The sequence below is a fragment of the Jatropha curcas genome, chromosome 2, assembly GCF_041381405.1.
Source record: "Jatropha curcas cultivar XTBG-Jc1 chromosome 2, XTBG_Jcur_1.0, whole genome shotgun sequence".
Taxonomy (NCBI): Eukaryota; Viridiplantae; Streptophyta; class Magnoliopsida; order Malpighiales; family Euphorbiaceae; genus Jatropha; species Jatropha curcas.
The window spans coordinates 4,413,436-4,430,594 of NC_143152.1; the positions used below are offsets into that span (position 1 = coordinate 4,413,436).

Below are 17,159 nucleotides of genomic sequence, written 5' to 3' on the forward strand. Positions count from 1 at the left end.
CCAGCTATAACTCACTTTATGTAAATCTAAACTTAAAAAGCAAACAGAGCTTATTGGGCATTGCGTTTTGAGCTATGTTACATTAAGATTTAGCAAACCGTAGCTTAGCTTTTCCAAAACCATTGTTTTCCTAATATAATCTAAAAAAATAATACGAAACACGATTTCAAAATGTAGCTTCAAACGAAGCCTTTATCGGAATCTAAACGAAACAACCAATCACAGATAACTCTTTAGTTAAGGCTTTCCCATTTAATCACTTATGGTACAAGTACTCGAACATCATCCAAGGCTTAAGTCAATAAACATGTTAGTTTTTGCAATTTTACAACACTAAACCTTACCAAAAACATCTGTGCCTCTAAGAAAGCATCAAATGATCAAAAAGCTGAGACAAATTTTTGGATCCTTGCCTGTGCTCGCTCTTTCTCCTCAGGGCCGTCTAGATCACCAATGTTGTCATGATATTCCTAGGATTAGCAATAGAAAGTTAATCATACTGATATGAGGTTAAAAAAAAAAAAACTCGAATCAGCTTGAGTAGCCTTGCGCTAACAGAAATTTAAATTTATCATATATACCCGATGATTCAACAAACAACAATTGCTGCTCTTTTAAGAGGACATATACCTGAAGTATGTCCTGCACATTCTTCTTAGTAAGCTTGTGCTGTTTCAGTAACAGTTCGATTCTTGCTCTAATTCGGGGGTGCCTTGATAAAAATCAACAAGATCATATAAACAAATCAAAAACCACAAAAAGACAATAACTTGCAAACAGAACTTTATTAAAATATCACCGATTAATTTAAAAAAGACAACCACCAAAATAGGCTATCACAATAAGTTAAATACTTGGCAAGCTTCAAGTTCAAAGGTTGAAACCCTAAGCCCAAAGATGGATGTCCCAAGCCCATATGGTATGTAAATACCTAGGACATTCTAGAATACTCCCACCCACAAAATATTTTAATAAAATATCTCATCTACTCTAGAATGCTTCATGTAATCTCCACTGTACATTTTTGTAAGTAAATCATAGTCGTATATTGAGGAGGTGGAAATGCCAATAAATGCCATCTCTGACCTCATTTGTAAGCACCAAGCAAAAACCAAGTCCAAGAACTAAGTAATTAATTCTTTCCTTAAACTTTGTGAAAGTTTGCTTCTTATTAATATAATTTTATTTGGTGTTTTATGTTAGTATTATTTTGGTTGCCTTTCCCATTATTATTTATTTGGTGTTATAAATTATTAATCAATCTTGGAGCTCATCACTACACTGATAATCAACAAGGAGAGTGGTATCAGAGCCAGGTTGTGGTGGTAGTTGTTGTAGCGTGGTATTTTGTGGTGTTCATTTACAAGTGTAGGGTATCGTTACTTAACAGTCAGGGACTGTTGTTGAAGCAAGATTCATAAGCAAGGATTGTGATCATGATTGGTCAGGGACTGTCGTGCATTGGTTAGTGTCAGGAACACTAGTACCTTATGGCAGATTTTTCTGGAGTTGCTAATAGCATCGAGAAGCTAAATAGCAACAATTACTTCAACTGGAGTACTCGTATGAGATATTATCTCATAGGTCAAGACTTATGGGATATCGTTGGAGGAGATAATACTACACCACTAGTTGGGGATACGAAAGCTCTGAAAGAGTGGGAGACAAAATGCGGGAAGGCGATGTATGTGCTGACGGTTGCAGTAGAAGATGAGCAGATACAACTGATCAAGTCAGCTAAAACACCCAAGGAAGCGTGGGACATCCTCAAGTCTGCTTTCGCCAAGAAGAACGAAGCAAAACTGCAACGGCTCGAAAACGAGTTGTTCTCAATCTCGCAACAGAACCTCACTGTAAGTCAATACTTTTCTAAAGTAAAATCTTTATGTGAGGAGATTTCGAAATTAGATCCAGACAACGAGATCAACGAGACAAGGATGAGGAGGATCATCATCCATGGTCTAAGACCTGAATTTAAGGATCTTGTGACTGCTACTCGTGGTTGGGGCTACACAACCAACCTTAGACGAGTTAGAGAATATCTTGTCCAATGAAGAGACTTTGGATGAAAAAATGTCTAAAGTAACTTTGAAGGATGATGAGAAAGCTCTCTTTGCTAAAAAGAGGGGATTTCGAAATGTTGCGAGAGTAGATGGTGGAAAAGAAAAGAGCAATCAACAAGGATTGAGAAAGCAAAAGTGGAGACCATCACAGCAAGGAGGAGCAAGGTCGAGACAAAAGGAAAAGACGACTGGCGAGAAAGTGATCGTCACTATAAGTGCAACAAAAGAGGACATTTCGCCCGAGAATGTCGAAGCAGACGAGTAGAAGGAAACACAGCATCAACCCAGAACGAGCCAACAAAGTGAAGAGGAATGGGATATTCACACTTTCTTTGTTCAGGAGGAAGAATATTCGCCACAAAGCCAGTAGAGATGATGATGAAAGGACCCGAGCAGGAGTCGTCATTAATATCTGTAAGTGATAGAATCAACTATGATGATGATTGGATAGTTGATTCTGGAAGTTCTAATCACATGACAGGAAACAAGGAGAAATTATCGGATGTATCCGATTATGATGGAGGGTGTTGTAGTCACAACAAATAACACGAGATTGCCAATAGCTCACATTGGAAAGACAACCATTGTTTCTCCCTCCAGTAAGGAGAAAATGGAGTTACAGATGGTTTACCATGTGCCAAGGATGAAGAAAAACTTGCTCTCTGTATCACAAATAGCAAGTGCAGGTAATTATGTGGTGTTCGGTCCTGATAATGTTAAGGTTTATCGTAACCTTAAATTAATCGGAGATCCAGTCATGGAAGGACGGAGTAGAATCAATCTACGTCATGTCAGCACAAGAAGCCTATGTTGACAGAACAAGGAAGAGTGAGACAGCTGACTTGTGGCACGCTTCTGGGACATGTTAGTTATCACAAGCTTAAGGTGATGATGAAGAAGTCCATGCTTAAAGGTCTTCCTCAGTTGGAATGCCGAGAAGACACTATATGTGCTGGATGCCAATATGGAAAAGCTCACCAACTTCCCTTTGAAGAGTCAAAACATAGAGCCAAGGTGCCATTGGAGTTAATACATTCAGATGTTCTTGGACGGATCAAGCAACCTACAAACAGTAATATGAGGTACATGATTACTTTCATCGATGACTACTCGAGATATGTTTGGGTAGATTTCATGGTAGAGAAGTTGGAAGCTTTTGAAAAATTCAAAGCTTTCAAGAAGAAAGTTGAAAAAGAAGTCGGAAATAAAATTAGATGCCTTCGCACCGACAATGTGAGAGTACACGTCTGACGAATTCACTAAATATTGCCAAGAGCAAGGCATTCGAAGGCAATTCACATGTCCAAGAACACCGCAGCAGAATGGAGTTGCTGAGAGAAAGAATCGACACCTAGTGGAGATTTGCAGGAGTTTGCTCCATGCGAAGAATGTGCCGCTAGATTTTGGGCAGAGTGCATGAAGACAGTTGTGTACGTCACCAACAGACTACCTCAAGCAAGACTGGAGTTTACATCCCCATTCCAGAAACTGTGGAACATTAAACCAACTGTAAGTCATTTTCGCATTTTTGGATGCTGTGTGTGTTATGTCTTCGTTCCGGATGAACTTCGAAGCAAGTTTGACAAAAAGGCACTTCGCTGCATATTCGTTGGTTATGAGCAAAGAAAAGGCTGGAGATGTTGTGATCCTATAACTAACAAGTGCCATATTTCACGAAATGTGGTCTTTGATGAGACATCATCTTGGTGGTCATCTCAAGCAACCTGCTACCAGACTCAAAAGAAATTCAAGAAAAAGTTGAAAAGAAGATAGGAGAGGGAGAGTTCATCCCAGAGAAAGGTCAAGCAGAGCCATCCAGAGTTCAAGAGAAATCGAAGAGCCCATGGAAGATAGGTGCATACGAACAACATAGCCAAGTCAAGAAGAACAAGATCCAGATTATCCTCTACTTCGGCGATCGGTCGAGAAAGAAGGCCTAATCCAAAATATGCAAATGCTGCTATAGTAGAGATAAAGGAGCCAACAACTTATGAAGAAGCATCAAAGAAGATGGAGTGGACTACTGCGATGGAAGAAGAAATTTGCTTTGGAGCAAAATCAAACATGGGAATTAGTGCCAAAACCAAGAGATGTGAAACCCATCTCTTGCAAATGGGTCTACAAAATCAAAACTCCCCGGATGGATCAATTGAGCGATACAAAGCAAGACTGGTTGCTCGTGGATTTTCTCAGCAGTATGGCTTGGACTATGATGAGACATTTAGTCCAGTTGCCAAGATCACTACTGTGTGTATTACTAGCTTTAGCAGCTAGTAAGTCATGGCCTTTGTGGCAGATGGATGTGAAGAACGCATTCTTACATGGTGAAGTTGATCGTGAAATCTACATGGAGCAACCACCAGGGTTCAGAAGTCGTGAGATCCTAACTATGTGCAAGCTAAGGAAAGCTCTCTATGGTCTAAAACAAGCACCGAGGGCTTGGTATGGCAAGATTGCAGAATTCCTTCAAGAATGGATATGTTATGCACTAGCAGACTCCAGTTTGTTTGTGAAAGATAGGAAGGAAGACTAGCTATAGTGCTAGTATACGTTGATGATTTAATAGTCACTGGCGACAACATCGAAGAGATTCAACTCATCCGAGAGAATTTGGCTACTCGTTTCAAGATGAAAGAGCTAGGAAAGCTCAGGCATTTCCTTGGATTGGAGATAGAAGAAGCCAAGGAAGGTTTGTACCTCGGACAAAGAAGTATGCAAGAGATCTGCTGAAGAGGTTTGGAATGATGGAATGCAAGCCGATATCTACTCCAATGGATGCTAATGTCAAGCTGTGTGCTCATGAAGGGAATGATCTCGAAGATGCTACTATGTATAGACAACTAGTGGGAAGCCTAATCTATCTCACTATGACACGGCCGGACATTTCCTTTGCAGTTGGAGTAGTCAGCCGATTTATGCAGAAGCCTAAGAAACCTCACTTGGAAGCAGTTCGAAGAATATTGAGATATGTCAAAAGTACAATCGATTATGGGATCTTATACAAGAGAGGTGAAATTATCAAGTTGGAAGGATATTGCGATGCTGATTATGCAGGAGATCACGACACTCGGCGCTCGACAACAGGCTATGCATTTAGTCTTGGTTCAGGAGTAATCTCTTGGTGCAGCAAGAGACAACCTACAGTCACTTTCCACAACAGAAGCTGAGTATGGCAGCAGCAACAGCAGCTCAGGAAAGTGTTTGGTTGTCACAGCTTATGAACGATCTGCATCAACCTATCCAATTCTGTTGAATTGTGATAGTCATTCGGCTATACAAATGGCTGAGAATCCGGTGTTTCATGTGAGAACAAAACACGTGGAGGTTCACTATCACTTTATCAGAGAGAAGGTTCTACAAGGAGAGATTAAAATGAAATATATCAAGACGGAGGATCAACCAGCCGATATCTTTACAAAGAGTTTAAACGAAATAATATGAAGATTTTCGCCAACAGTTGGGAATGATGAAGAAAGAGAAATTAATCGTTGAGGGAGAGTATTAAAATATCACCGATTAATTTAGAAAAGACAACCACCAAAATGGGCTACCACAATAAGTTAAATACTTGGCAAGCTTCAAGCCCAAAGGTGGAAACCCTAAGCCCAAAGATGGATGCCCCAAGCCCACATGGTGTGTAAATACCTAGGACATTCTAGAATACTCCCACCCACAAGATATTTTAATAAAATATCTCACCTACTCTAGAATGCTCATGTAATCTCCACCGTACATTTTTGTAAGTAATCATAGCCGTATATTGAGGAGGTGGAAATGCCTATAAATACCACCTCTCATTTGTAAGCACCAAGCAAAAACCAAGTCCAAGAAGCAAGTAAGTAATTATTTCCTTAAGCTTTGTGAAAGTTTCTTCTTATTAATACAATTATTTGATTTTTTGTGTTGTATTATTTTGGTTGCCTTTCCGTTATTATTATTTGGTGTTATAAATTATTAATCAATCTGGAGTTTATCACTTCACTGATAACCAACAAACTTCACTAATGAGCAATTAGTATAGTTGATCAGAAATTTACTCGGAGCACCAAAGATGACCCAGAATAACAGCAATCAACTGCAAGTTCATATAAAATTATGTTAAGAGCAATAGAAACCAGAACTATTTTGAAAACATTACGGCACAAAAAAAAGCAGCAGTTTCAACTTTAAATAATAAAAAAAGGCATATCTGCTAAACTTCTCAACATTTGTATTAACATTTTATGTATTTAGGTTTTTGACTTTTGATGCAACGTAGTATAATCAGGGTTTAGAAATGACAAATAAAAATTATAACCAAAGTAGAATACAGAGATTTGGAATTTTAGCAGTGGGAGTCAAAGATGGGATAGGCAGGCTGAGTACTAGGCCCTAGCTCATAACATGCCAAATTAAAATACCTTATAAGAAATATAAGACAGAAACAAGAAAAAGGTCAAACACTGAAGAGAAGAAAGAAACCAAGATCTTATCCCATAATAATTCTGAAAATAAAAAAAAGTTCCTTGAAATAAAATATTAAACCTAAACATATACTTTGGATTTTCTTTTCCAACTTGGTAGAACTTTTGAATATGCAAAATTGTCATACCACGCTTCTTTTAACTAACTCTGTGAAGGGGCAAACTAATGGAAGAAATCTTATGGCAGTAATTGATACCCGAAAAAAAAAAAAAAAGCCTTCGTCCCCCAAGTATGGAATAGAGAAAAAACAGGGTGCTTTTTCAAATTTTCCCAATGTTTCATGTAACTTATTTTATATCTCAATTTCAAGACAAAACAAACTTTATATCAGCTTAAACTCCTATGCATCATTTGTTTGATGGAAGTGAGAGGAAATGTGGAGAAAGGATATAAAGTTCAAGTTTATTTCATTGTTTCGACAGGGCTATAAACGAGCCAAGTTGAACTAAGTATTTTTTATGATGCCATCTTCTAGAAGATAGATGGTGATGTCCTACCCTTTAGTATTTTTGATAAAAAGTTGAGCTTAGTCCAAAATTTTATCTCTATATGTGTGTGTGTGTGTGTGTGTGTGTGTGTGTATCTGCATTGCAAATTTAGTGTAGAGAAGTGTGAAGAGCTAAATAGAGTTAATCCAGATAAAGTGATAGTGCCTCAATGCAGACATTTCAAATACCTTGGATCTATTATCCAAAAGGACAGGGGAAACATATAGATGCTGATCATCATATTGAAGTTGAACGGATGCAATGGAGCAATGCTATTGCCTCTAGAGCCTTATGTGACAGCAAAATACCAGCAAAGCTTAAGGATGAGTTTTATCAAATTGCAATGCGATCAGCTATGATGTATGGCATTGTTGGGTAGTAAAGAAAAATAACACACAAAAGATAAATTTCTCGAAAATGAGGATTTTAAGATGGATGTGTAGCCATACAAGATTGGACAGAATTCAAAATGAATGTATTTATGAGAAGGTAGAAGCAGCATCCATCGAGAAAAAAACTAGAGAAAGAAGGTTAAGGTGGTTTGACCATGTGTCATAGACCACTAGAAGTTCCCATAAGGAAAATTGAGCATCTTAAAGGAGATGATATTAGGAAATGAAGAGGAAGACCCAAGATGACATGGAAACAAGTGAAAAAAAAAAATCTAGATATGCTAAGTCTTTGTAAAGAAGTAATGCAGAACGGAGCAGAATGGAAGAAGCAAATCCATGTAGCCAACTCCAACTAGCATGGGATTAGGGCTTAGTCGTCGTCGTTGTTATCGTGCCTAAAAGAAGTATGCTTGTACTTTGCAGGTTTTGAGTTAGAAAGCCCTTGGGTCCTACTCCAACTGGACCCAGGGGATATCAAACTTAGAGATCTGATATTAAAACTCAAATAATTTATGGTTGTAATTCTGTTCTACAACAGATATAAATAGGGTTTGCAATATCCTTCAGTAGTTGAGATTGGGGCTTTAAGTTATATAGTAAAGTAGATTTCTTTTTAAAATTTGGTAATACCTTTGACTGTGGCATGAGACCTACGTATGGTAGATTTCACTGCATATAATTACCATGGTGCAACAACAAGACTGCTGTTATCATTGAAAGTTGACAACTATATTTAGACTACATATTGGTGACTGGCGTTAACTATCCTAGAATTGCAATATACAGTCTACAACTTGTGCAAGTCTGATTATACTAACCAATTTCAATAGTAACAGGATATCAGGTCTACAGAAGCTAACCTGGAGATTGTAGAGTCCAGATTCCAGTTTTCGATTGTATCTTTCCTCTTCATTCATCTGCACCATATTCAGGGTGCTGTGAATTATATACTCCCAAATTATAAACATGCTGTGACAACAAAATCAAAAAAGTAAAATACCTCTAAGTCATCGAGTTCAAGCTGGTCCATCCGTTCAGTCTCTTCTTTTACCCTATCTGAATATCTGAGTCAAGATTATCCAGATGTTAATCACATGTATTTAGGCCTTAAAAATAAATTTAGGCAAGAACCCACAACCCCTTACTGCAGATGCAGTAGGAGCAGAAAGAAATCTTGTATAGTTCATCAGCAAAACAAAAGAAAAAAAAAAAAAAGAGACAAGAAAAAAGGGCGAAAGTTCTTCAAAAATTGCATGGTAGAAATTCAAAACTCATAAGACTTTAATGCTTTGTGTGGTTGAGGGGAAAAGAAACAGAGTGGACCATTACCTTATATAGAGTTCCATAAGGCGATCTATTTTCTCACATTCATTTTCAACAAATGTACTTAGCAATCTTTCCCTTCTTGAACCTCTCAAAATTCCACCTAGAAAATAAGAAGAGCGACATCAAAAGCAAGATCAAATGACAATTATGATCCCCTTTTTAAAATTTTTTACTATGTCAAAGAGTTCCTGCCGTGTTGATTCAATGAAGGACAATGATAAAATAAACTATTCTAGTATTTTCTCAGTTTCATCTATTATGGATGGAATACATAACAAGCTTATTTTTCTATTTAGGGACATAAATGAGTGTAATCACTAGTGAGCTATTGGAGGGGCTGAAAAAAAGCTATTTCGAGTTTGTTCAATAAGCTTGATGAGCCAAACTTGAACCTGCATCAAGCTCGATAAATAAATAAGCGAAGCTTGAGCTTTGAAATGAGGCTCATGAGCCAGCTTGGCTAGCTTTATAACAGTAAACCAGCCGAGCTCGAGTTTGTAGAGCTGACTCAGCTCATTTACACATTTAGTTCTATTAGTGACTCTAGAATCACTACAAGCTAAAAATGGTTCTAAAAGGTTATTTTGGCTATAAAAACTCCAAAACAACTGAAAAAAAGAAGTTTAAACTGCTTTAACAACAAGACAACTAATGGAAGCTTTCTCAAAAAAGTATTTTCAATCTCGCAACAAATGTTATCGTTTACCTTCCCTTTTTAATCCTTGTGGTCTGTTGTTTTAAGAGGAATTTGCAAGGTAAGGCTCCTAGTACTGAGTATATACAAACAGACACAATGCCTAGAAGTGTTTAACTTGCCTGCTTACCAAATAGTGCTGCAATTAGGGATATAATGCGCTCTTTAGTTCCTCTTGGCATCGTTCTTTCTTATTCTTCTTGTTCATGGGGATCTAAAAGATAGAATATAAAAACAGATTAGTTTATCAGCTTCTAAGACAAGCAAACCAAAAGAAAGAGTCTTCAAAATTGCCAATGCCCTTTATTGTATTTTGAAATGAAAAATGTAGTCAGAATTTATATTGTACAACCCATGAGAAGAACAAGTCTTGTTGGGGATGAGGTGTGGGTTTGGAGTTTCAAGGCTTGCAGGAATTGACTGACTGAAAGTAAACAAATTCTACTATCAAGAAACACAGAGGACAACATATATATATATATATATATATATATATTATATTATATATATATTTAATGTTAATGCCCATTTCCTAATAAAATTTAAAAAAACTAAAGTGAGAATAACTAGAAATCGCAAAACCTGGAATCTGAACTATCACTGGACTACTTCTAACTAAATTTCATCTATCACAGCATTATGCAACCCCAATAAATGCATTAAGTATTTCAGTATTTGAAGGAAAGAAAGAATGTTGCTGAAGACTATTGGGGATAAAAGCATCCGAGTTGGACAGAGAACTTGCCTTACCCATGAAAGCAGCAAATGCTGTCTTCAAGCCCAAACATCCACAAACGTTCACAAGCAGGTGGATATTTGGTCATGGCAAAATCAAGCGCCCTTATAGCGGACCCATAAAGCAGATTTCTTCTGCTTCATGATAATAATCATCACTCTACTCCCTCAGCCTTAACAAACTTCTCCTTGTTCTCTAAAGGCATCAACAAACAACATAAACAATCAAAAGATTCTCCACCATTTCCTCCTCATCAGGGTCTTGGGGTCCTTAGACTTGTACATAGCCCAGCCTGCAGAACCACATCCACACCATTCATTTGTCCCAATCTCTTCTGGTTAGTTGAGTTGAATTTGATTATATTGGAGTTTGTTTGTTGTTGAGGTTTGATTGAGAGTGTTTCGTGTTCACAGATTTTTAGTCCAATTTTTGGAAACTCTTACAATTTTTCTGTAGGATTTTTTTAAAATAATTTCTAAGTGAAATTTAAGAGTTATTAGACTTGTGAATATTTAATCATCTTTGATTCATATATATATTATAATATATATATTAGTTATATGATTAATTTATTAGCTAGATCGGTGCCTTCAGCACCGAATGTGACATCCATCATCTAATCCTTTGGGATCGGGGCAGAAAGTGTTACATGATAATAATTAAAAAGGAGAAAAAGCATAAAGTGAAAATCAAATCCCAATAGTGAAAAGAATCAGATTCATTGGCTGATACCCATGTCTATCTCACGTATTTTAATCTAAAGGTTGGTATCACCAATAACCAATGTAGAAAATGACATCATGTAAGAAAGAGGAATTATGCTAAATGGGTGTAGGTGGTGTGTTCAGAGAGCGACGTCATTCTTTTCGTAATTAAAAAGGATAAGTTTTTTTTTTTTAATTTGACGTATTTTTATTACCCATTTTAAGTTCCGGGTCAAGGACTCGGGAACCCACTACTCATTACTCGTTTAATAAATATTCAAAAAATATTTAAAATAATTATTTTTTAAAAGAAAAAAAATATATATACACTTTTTAATTATAATTAATGCTATAATTATATTATATTTAATTTATTATGTCAAAATAAATAATTTTATGATTTTTACTTGCTTTTATTTTTAAAAATTAAAATAAAAAATATTTTTAATGCTAAATGGGTATTGGAACAAGTTTGGATTTTTAGACGGGTAACTATAATTGGATTTGGGATGGGCTCAGGTAGTAAAAATGAATTTTTAAATGGGTTCGGGATGGTTCAGGAACCTAATTTGTAATCATGTTTGGTTTGGGTTTGGGTAGTGCTTTTTAAGCAAGTACCCGACCCGTTGCCATCCCTAATTACAGTGGCATTGTAGAGTGCATAATAGGGAAAGAAGAGTCGTTTGAAATTGATTTATCTATTCCAAAACTACAAAAGTCTTAAACAAATTTAAGGCATCGATATATTCAAAAGTGTTCTCATTGGAGTTTCAGTATCCAATTTTATTGTTATTCATATATACTCAACTGCAAATTTCTTTTTTCTTAGCATTTAGTATGATTGTCATATATAGGAGTGGCCACGATTCGAAACCGCTGGTTCTGGTTCCAAAAAATCTAGAACTGGAATCGAACCGAAAATTGACTGTTCCGGTTACGGTTTGGAACCGAACGGTTACTGTTCCAATTTCGGTTCCTTAACAGTTCCAAATTAACGGTTCGGCCGGTTATCCGATTGATTTTTCGGCATTATAAAACCAAAAGTTACGGAACATTTTTTTGTTGAAAATTTAAACTTTAAATATTTATGAAATAATTTTTAGAAAAAACTTGAAGAAAAAAAAAGGCTTAACTTAATTTATTTATTAAAAAAAAAGGCTTGAAATTTTTTTTTTCAGAAAAAGGGCTTGAACTTAATTTATTTTTTTAAATGAAATGGGGCATTTATAGTAAATCCAAAAAATTAATTTTCCACAAATACCATTAAAACTAGTCATTATATAGTTTTTAGGAGGGTTAATTTTGAAATTTCATAAAAATATTTGAAAAAAAAAAGAATTGTTGAAACCGGGTGGAACCGGAACCGCCGGTTCTAACCGGTTGGAAATACAGCCGATTCCAGCCAGTTCTAACGGGTTCTTAGAACCATCGGTTTACGGTTCCTCAAAAGTTAGAACCGGAACCAAACCGCATACCCCAATTCCAGTTCCAATTCTGACCGATTTCAATTCCTCATTCGATTCCAGTTCCCATTTTTTGAACTGTCGGTTCCGGTTTAAAAAATTGGAAAATAGCCACCCCTAGTCATATATTTATTTGATGTTTGAGGATGTAATTTTGTTTCTTTAAAATTTTAGAACGAACCTTCTATATATTTGTCATACACGATCTCTTGGTTGAAATTGTTTCAGATTTTATTTTCCTTGGCTGTATTTACTATGAATATCGATGGATATAGATGAGATGAAGGAGCTTTTTATCTTTTCAATACAAATTAACGGCAAAAGCTCTTAAAATAGACGAAATGACTAAATGATTGGATGAGAGCAAAAATTAGGAGAGTGATAATGTATTTTTAAAAAATGAGGACTAAGTAGTATATTTGACCAAAGTCGAAAGATTAAATAATAATATGTTCCCATATAAATATAGTGCAAACAGAAAGAAAAAAAAAAATGGTAGTAAGTATAGGACCTTGCTAAATAGCTCAATTGAACTAGCTCAAACGAGGAGTTATTGTATTTTCCACTTTTAATATTTAAAAATAATAACAATTAGTTGTTTTGACCATTTTATCCTCATTATTTTTTTCTCTAACAGTACAAAAAACAATGGTGTTTTCAATGCCTTAGTAATTTCAAGTGCTTTTCAATTTACTCAATTTTTTTTTCTCTCTTCAACAATTATCTCTTCATTGTCATCTTCTTCTCCATCCTCTAGCTAGGTCTCTAATCTATAAATAATTTTAAAAAACTATTATTTTTATTGTTGTGGTCTTCATCATCAATCACTCTCTTTAACTATTTAAAGTTGTTGCCTATAGAGAAGAGGTGACCAGAGTTGGATCAATGCTTCTCCATTTTTATTTCATTTTTGGCTCTTCTTCTGTTTTGTTCTTCGCGGTGTAAAATTTTGGTGGTTTAAGTAATTTTGTTTTATTGTTGTTCGTTTTTTTAATAATTATTAAGAAATAAAAATAATTCATTAAAATGTATTATGACAGCATTAGTTTATTAAAACAATGTGTGATGATTTTGAAAATGAGAATCTATTTTGACTTAAAGTATTAAATAAAATTGTTTAATAATAAACATAGTACTGAAAATTAGTCCGACCGGTTTAATTAAAGGCAGGACTGTGGTTCGATTTGAGTTGGATAGTCAAACTCGAACTGTCACGACCCGACTCCGTGGGCCGGACCGGCACTAGGGCCCAGGTAAGCATAAGGCCCCCGAGGCCCGTAGTAAGCCTAATTACTCAACTTATACATTTCATACCATTTATAAAAAGTAACGCATACGACAAGACCCAATTTAAATGCACAACCCTATAACTGCGGAGTTCAATAATATTCTGATAATAGAATAATTTATACATCCAAAATTAAATAACAACAATATAAAGTTTACATTTATAACTCTGCGGAGAAGAGTGCAGAGCTTCAGTCGAATCAACTGCTTCCTAGTACCTGGGAGGTTTGGAGAGAAGGGGGTGAGTTTTACAACTCAGTGAATAATAATAAATAATGCACACCACATACAGTCAAGCAAATGCACCCTAGTATACTGAATGAACACACAACAGTCAATCATATGACATTACATCAGCACCCACAAACAATATCACCTTCAAATAATCACATCACGTGGAAATTAGTCAGTGGCGTCACCTAAACCCCCGACGAGCCGTCCTCTCAAACAGCCCATCCTCTCAAACATGTGCACCCGGGGAGCCAATCCCCCATATCTGGCCGACCGGTCTAATCCTCACTTGACCAGTCCTCTCAATATTTTATTTTACATTCTCTCTTTTCTTTTCCATATCATCAACATCATTTCATCAATTCATCAGGTGCACACGGGGGCGCCGATCTCCCATTTACCCGGCCGACGGTCCAATTTCATCAGTTCATCAGGATCCATATTTATCGACCGTCCTCACAAACCCAGGGTGACCCACTTCATCCCAACTCCACACAAACAGAGCACAGTATACACAACACAAATAATCAAACAATTCATTTATCATAATACATCAATTTCATCCAAATGCACAATTATGCATAAGTATAATTATAGTGATCATAACATAATATTTTTGAGAAAATACAATATGTAAATATATAAAAATGTAATGTTATGCAAATGCAGTGTTGACATGCATTATTTATTATTACTCACAGTGATGGAGAGCGAAGTTCTAGCTTTGATTCTGTCCTGGAGGAGCACTAGATGGACCCGGGTGATCTAAGCAAAGTAAGAATGACGCAAAATTAATTCTATTAGATAAGATAATTCTTGACCACTCTAAAAATTTTATTTTATGTCTAAATTTTTATTTCTCTATCTAACTATATTTTATTTATTTTCTACCGAAATTTCGGCAGCATCTCCCCTAAAAATTGAACTATCCACCTGTTAAAATATCAACAATTTCATAAATATTCAATCTATACGGCCCATCCGTCGGGCAATTAATCAATTCAATTTCCCATCCTCCATCCGAAGAACAATATCAACATTTCCTTCAATTCTCAACATCACCACACAATCAAAATTATCTATTACAATAACATTATATCTAAACTACCTTAATAAATTCAACACTATCATTATAAAGCTGTTAACTACTCATAATTACCAAATTAATTAATTATAAATAATAAAATTAATTTAATTAACTAGCACTACTAACATTAACTTAACTAAACTAATTTAACTACAAACCATTACTTTTATTCACTAAAACTAACTTAACTAAATAAACTAGCTACAACAATTAACTACAACTAACTTAACTAAATAAACTAGCTACAACAATTAACTACAACTAACTTAACTAATTAATTACTAACACTAACACTAACACTAACTCATCTAACTAAATTAACTAAATTTCCATTCATAGTTCCAAATAGTAATAATGTAACAAAATCCTCCAAATAAATCTGCAGAGTCGTTAGCTAAGGGTTTCAATCTATACATTAACTCTATCTACTTTAATCTCTTTAACTAAAATTAGGAACTCATGAATCCAACCGAAAAAGAGCCAGAATGCTGCTTACCTAGCTGCAAACGAGCTGAAAATCAAAATTTTTTTTTTTGGTTAGCTTGGCAGGCGTTAGCTTGATCGGAGCTGGGGCAGACAGTGGCAGGTGAAGTTGCTAGAAGGAACGGAAGAGCTCAAATGGCCGATCCTAGGTGGTCGGAGGCGTGCTGAAGCAGTGGCAGAGCGGTGGCGCGACAGATCCACTGAGGCGCGATGCTTGCTTGATCAACGACAGAAGGAGGCCGGGCCTGCTCGTGCCGCGCGATCTGGTCCAAGGAGCTGGTGAAGTCGCTGACGGAGCTGCTGCGACGTCGAGCTGCAGCGAGGAGCGACAGCGGAGTGGCGATAGCGCGCAGCTCTGCTGCTCTGTCCCTGTCTCGCCAAAAATGCAGGCGCACTGAAGAAGAAAGAAAGAAAAGAAAGGAAAGAAGAAGAAGAAGAAGAAGAAGAAGAAGAAGAAGAAAGAGAAGGAGGAGAAGGTGGCGGAGGTGAAGTCGCCGGTGGTCAAGAAACGCAGGAACGGGGGGAGGGGGAGTGAAGTGTGCTAAAAAATAGAGGAAAAAAAGAAATTTCTAGATGGTTTGGGTCGAACCGGTTCGATTCGGTTCGATTCGGCCCCAATCCTCGATTTTCGATTGGTTTACGGCTTTTCCAATCGGTTTTTGATTCGATTTCTCACAGTGCTCGTACTAAAATATTACTATGAATTTTCCAGGCTGTCGGTTTATTAAATTTAAATGAAAAATCTTTAAAAATAAAAATTCGGGTTATTTCAGTCTCCCCCCCTTATAAAAATTCGTCCTCGAATTTTAAAAGTAACAAGTAACTGGAAAACAATGGTGGTTGTGCTTCTCACATAATCCTGCAACTGATAAAAGTTATTCACATTCAGTAGAATACTTGTTCTCCTGAGCAGCTAGATATCTACCATATCACCATAGTTAATTTAAACTTGAGTTGTACTATATCTACAAGTCAAATCAAGTAAAACACTCATAACCCAAGGCACAGATTCGACTCTAGTATTCACTGTTAACCGTAAGAATTTAAGTTCCTCATAACCTCTGTTCAAGTAAGGGTTATTACTCTCATTAGCTATTATAGGCAACAATCATTTCTAATTAATGAGAACAAATTCTTACCATTACTACAAGCTTATTTCAAACAAAATCATGACATTTCTCTAGCTAATTGCTATCAACCGATAGGAGATCCTGACTTATATCCCAATCTCATCACATATTTATCACCTTAACCATTTTCCAACGAAAGATAATATAATCTCCTTTCAAATCCTACTAATGAGAATTCATATTATACCATTTCTTAACTAATTATGACAAGAACTTATGCAACTAGTCAAGTTAGTTGTTGTCATGCCAAATATTCTTAATGCATTTTCTAAAATATGCACACACCATTCTATTACACTCAACTCCATAAAGAAGTCTAGCCAACATTTTTTTTTTTTTTATCTTGCTCAAGATGTAAAATTCTCCAAACCGTATTTTATATCCAATTTACCTAGGTCTACGTATCCAGATATCCTAAACAAGTAGTGCCTTTTGCTCTAGCTAAGTATGAGATTAAGGATATTAAACCTATAATCCAACTCCTGATTAAACTATGTCCTTTGTTTTATGTTTCTTCTTACCCATGAATACCTAAGAATATTCAGATAATAATATCATTGGGTTATTCTTTCTCTCCAAGTTTGTCTATCACCTCCAAATTCGTAAAATTT

At 36.0% G+C, this 17,159-nt stretch overlaps 1 protein-coding gene and 1 long non-coding RNA gene across 3 annotated transcripts; both read right to left on the bottom strand.

Annotated features, from left to right (window-relative positions):
* Positions 1-164: 164 nt before the first annotated feature.
* On the bottom strand, positions 165-11,086 carry LOC105636125 (uncharacterized). The gene is given in 14 exon segments (XM_089718207.1): positions 165-470; positions 631-712; positions 6,101-6,138; positions 8,268-8,324; positions 8,408-8,471; positions 8,737-8,833; positions 9,558-9,593; positions 9,596-9,641; positions 10,173-10,218; positions 10,220-10,394; positions 10,397-10,420; positions 10,423-10,452; positions 10,455-10,601; positions 11,083-11,086. Coding segments are annotated over 14 exon segments (936 nt in total). The 3' UTR covers positions 165-380.
* Positions 11,087-13,679: 2,593 nt separating this feature from the next.
* Positions 13,680-15,742, bottom strand: LOC149498094 (uncharacterized). 2 transcript variants are annotated; one of them, XR_016319699.1, is made up of 3 exons: positions 15,432-15,742; positions 14,548-14,613; positions 13,680-13,835 (listed from the first exon to the last, which is right to left on the bottom strand). It is a non-coding gene; the product is annotated as an uncharacterized LOC149498094 (long non-coding RNA). The 2 variants fall into 2 exon arrangements; XR_016319698.1 differs by lacking the exon at positions 13,680-13,835 and having other exon boundaries at positions 14,406-14,613.
* Positions 15,743-17,159: the final 1,417 nt, after the last annotated feature.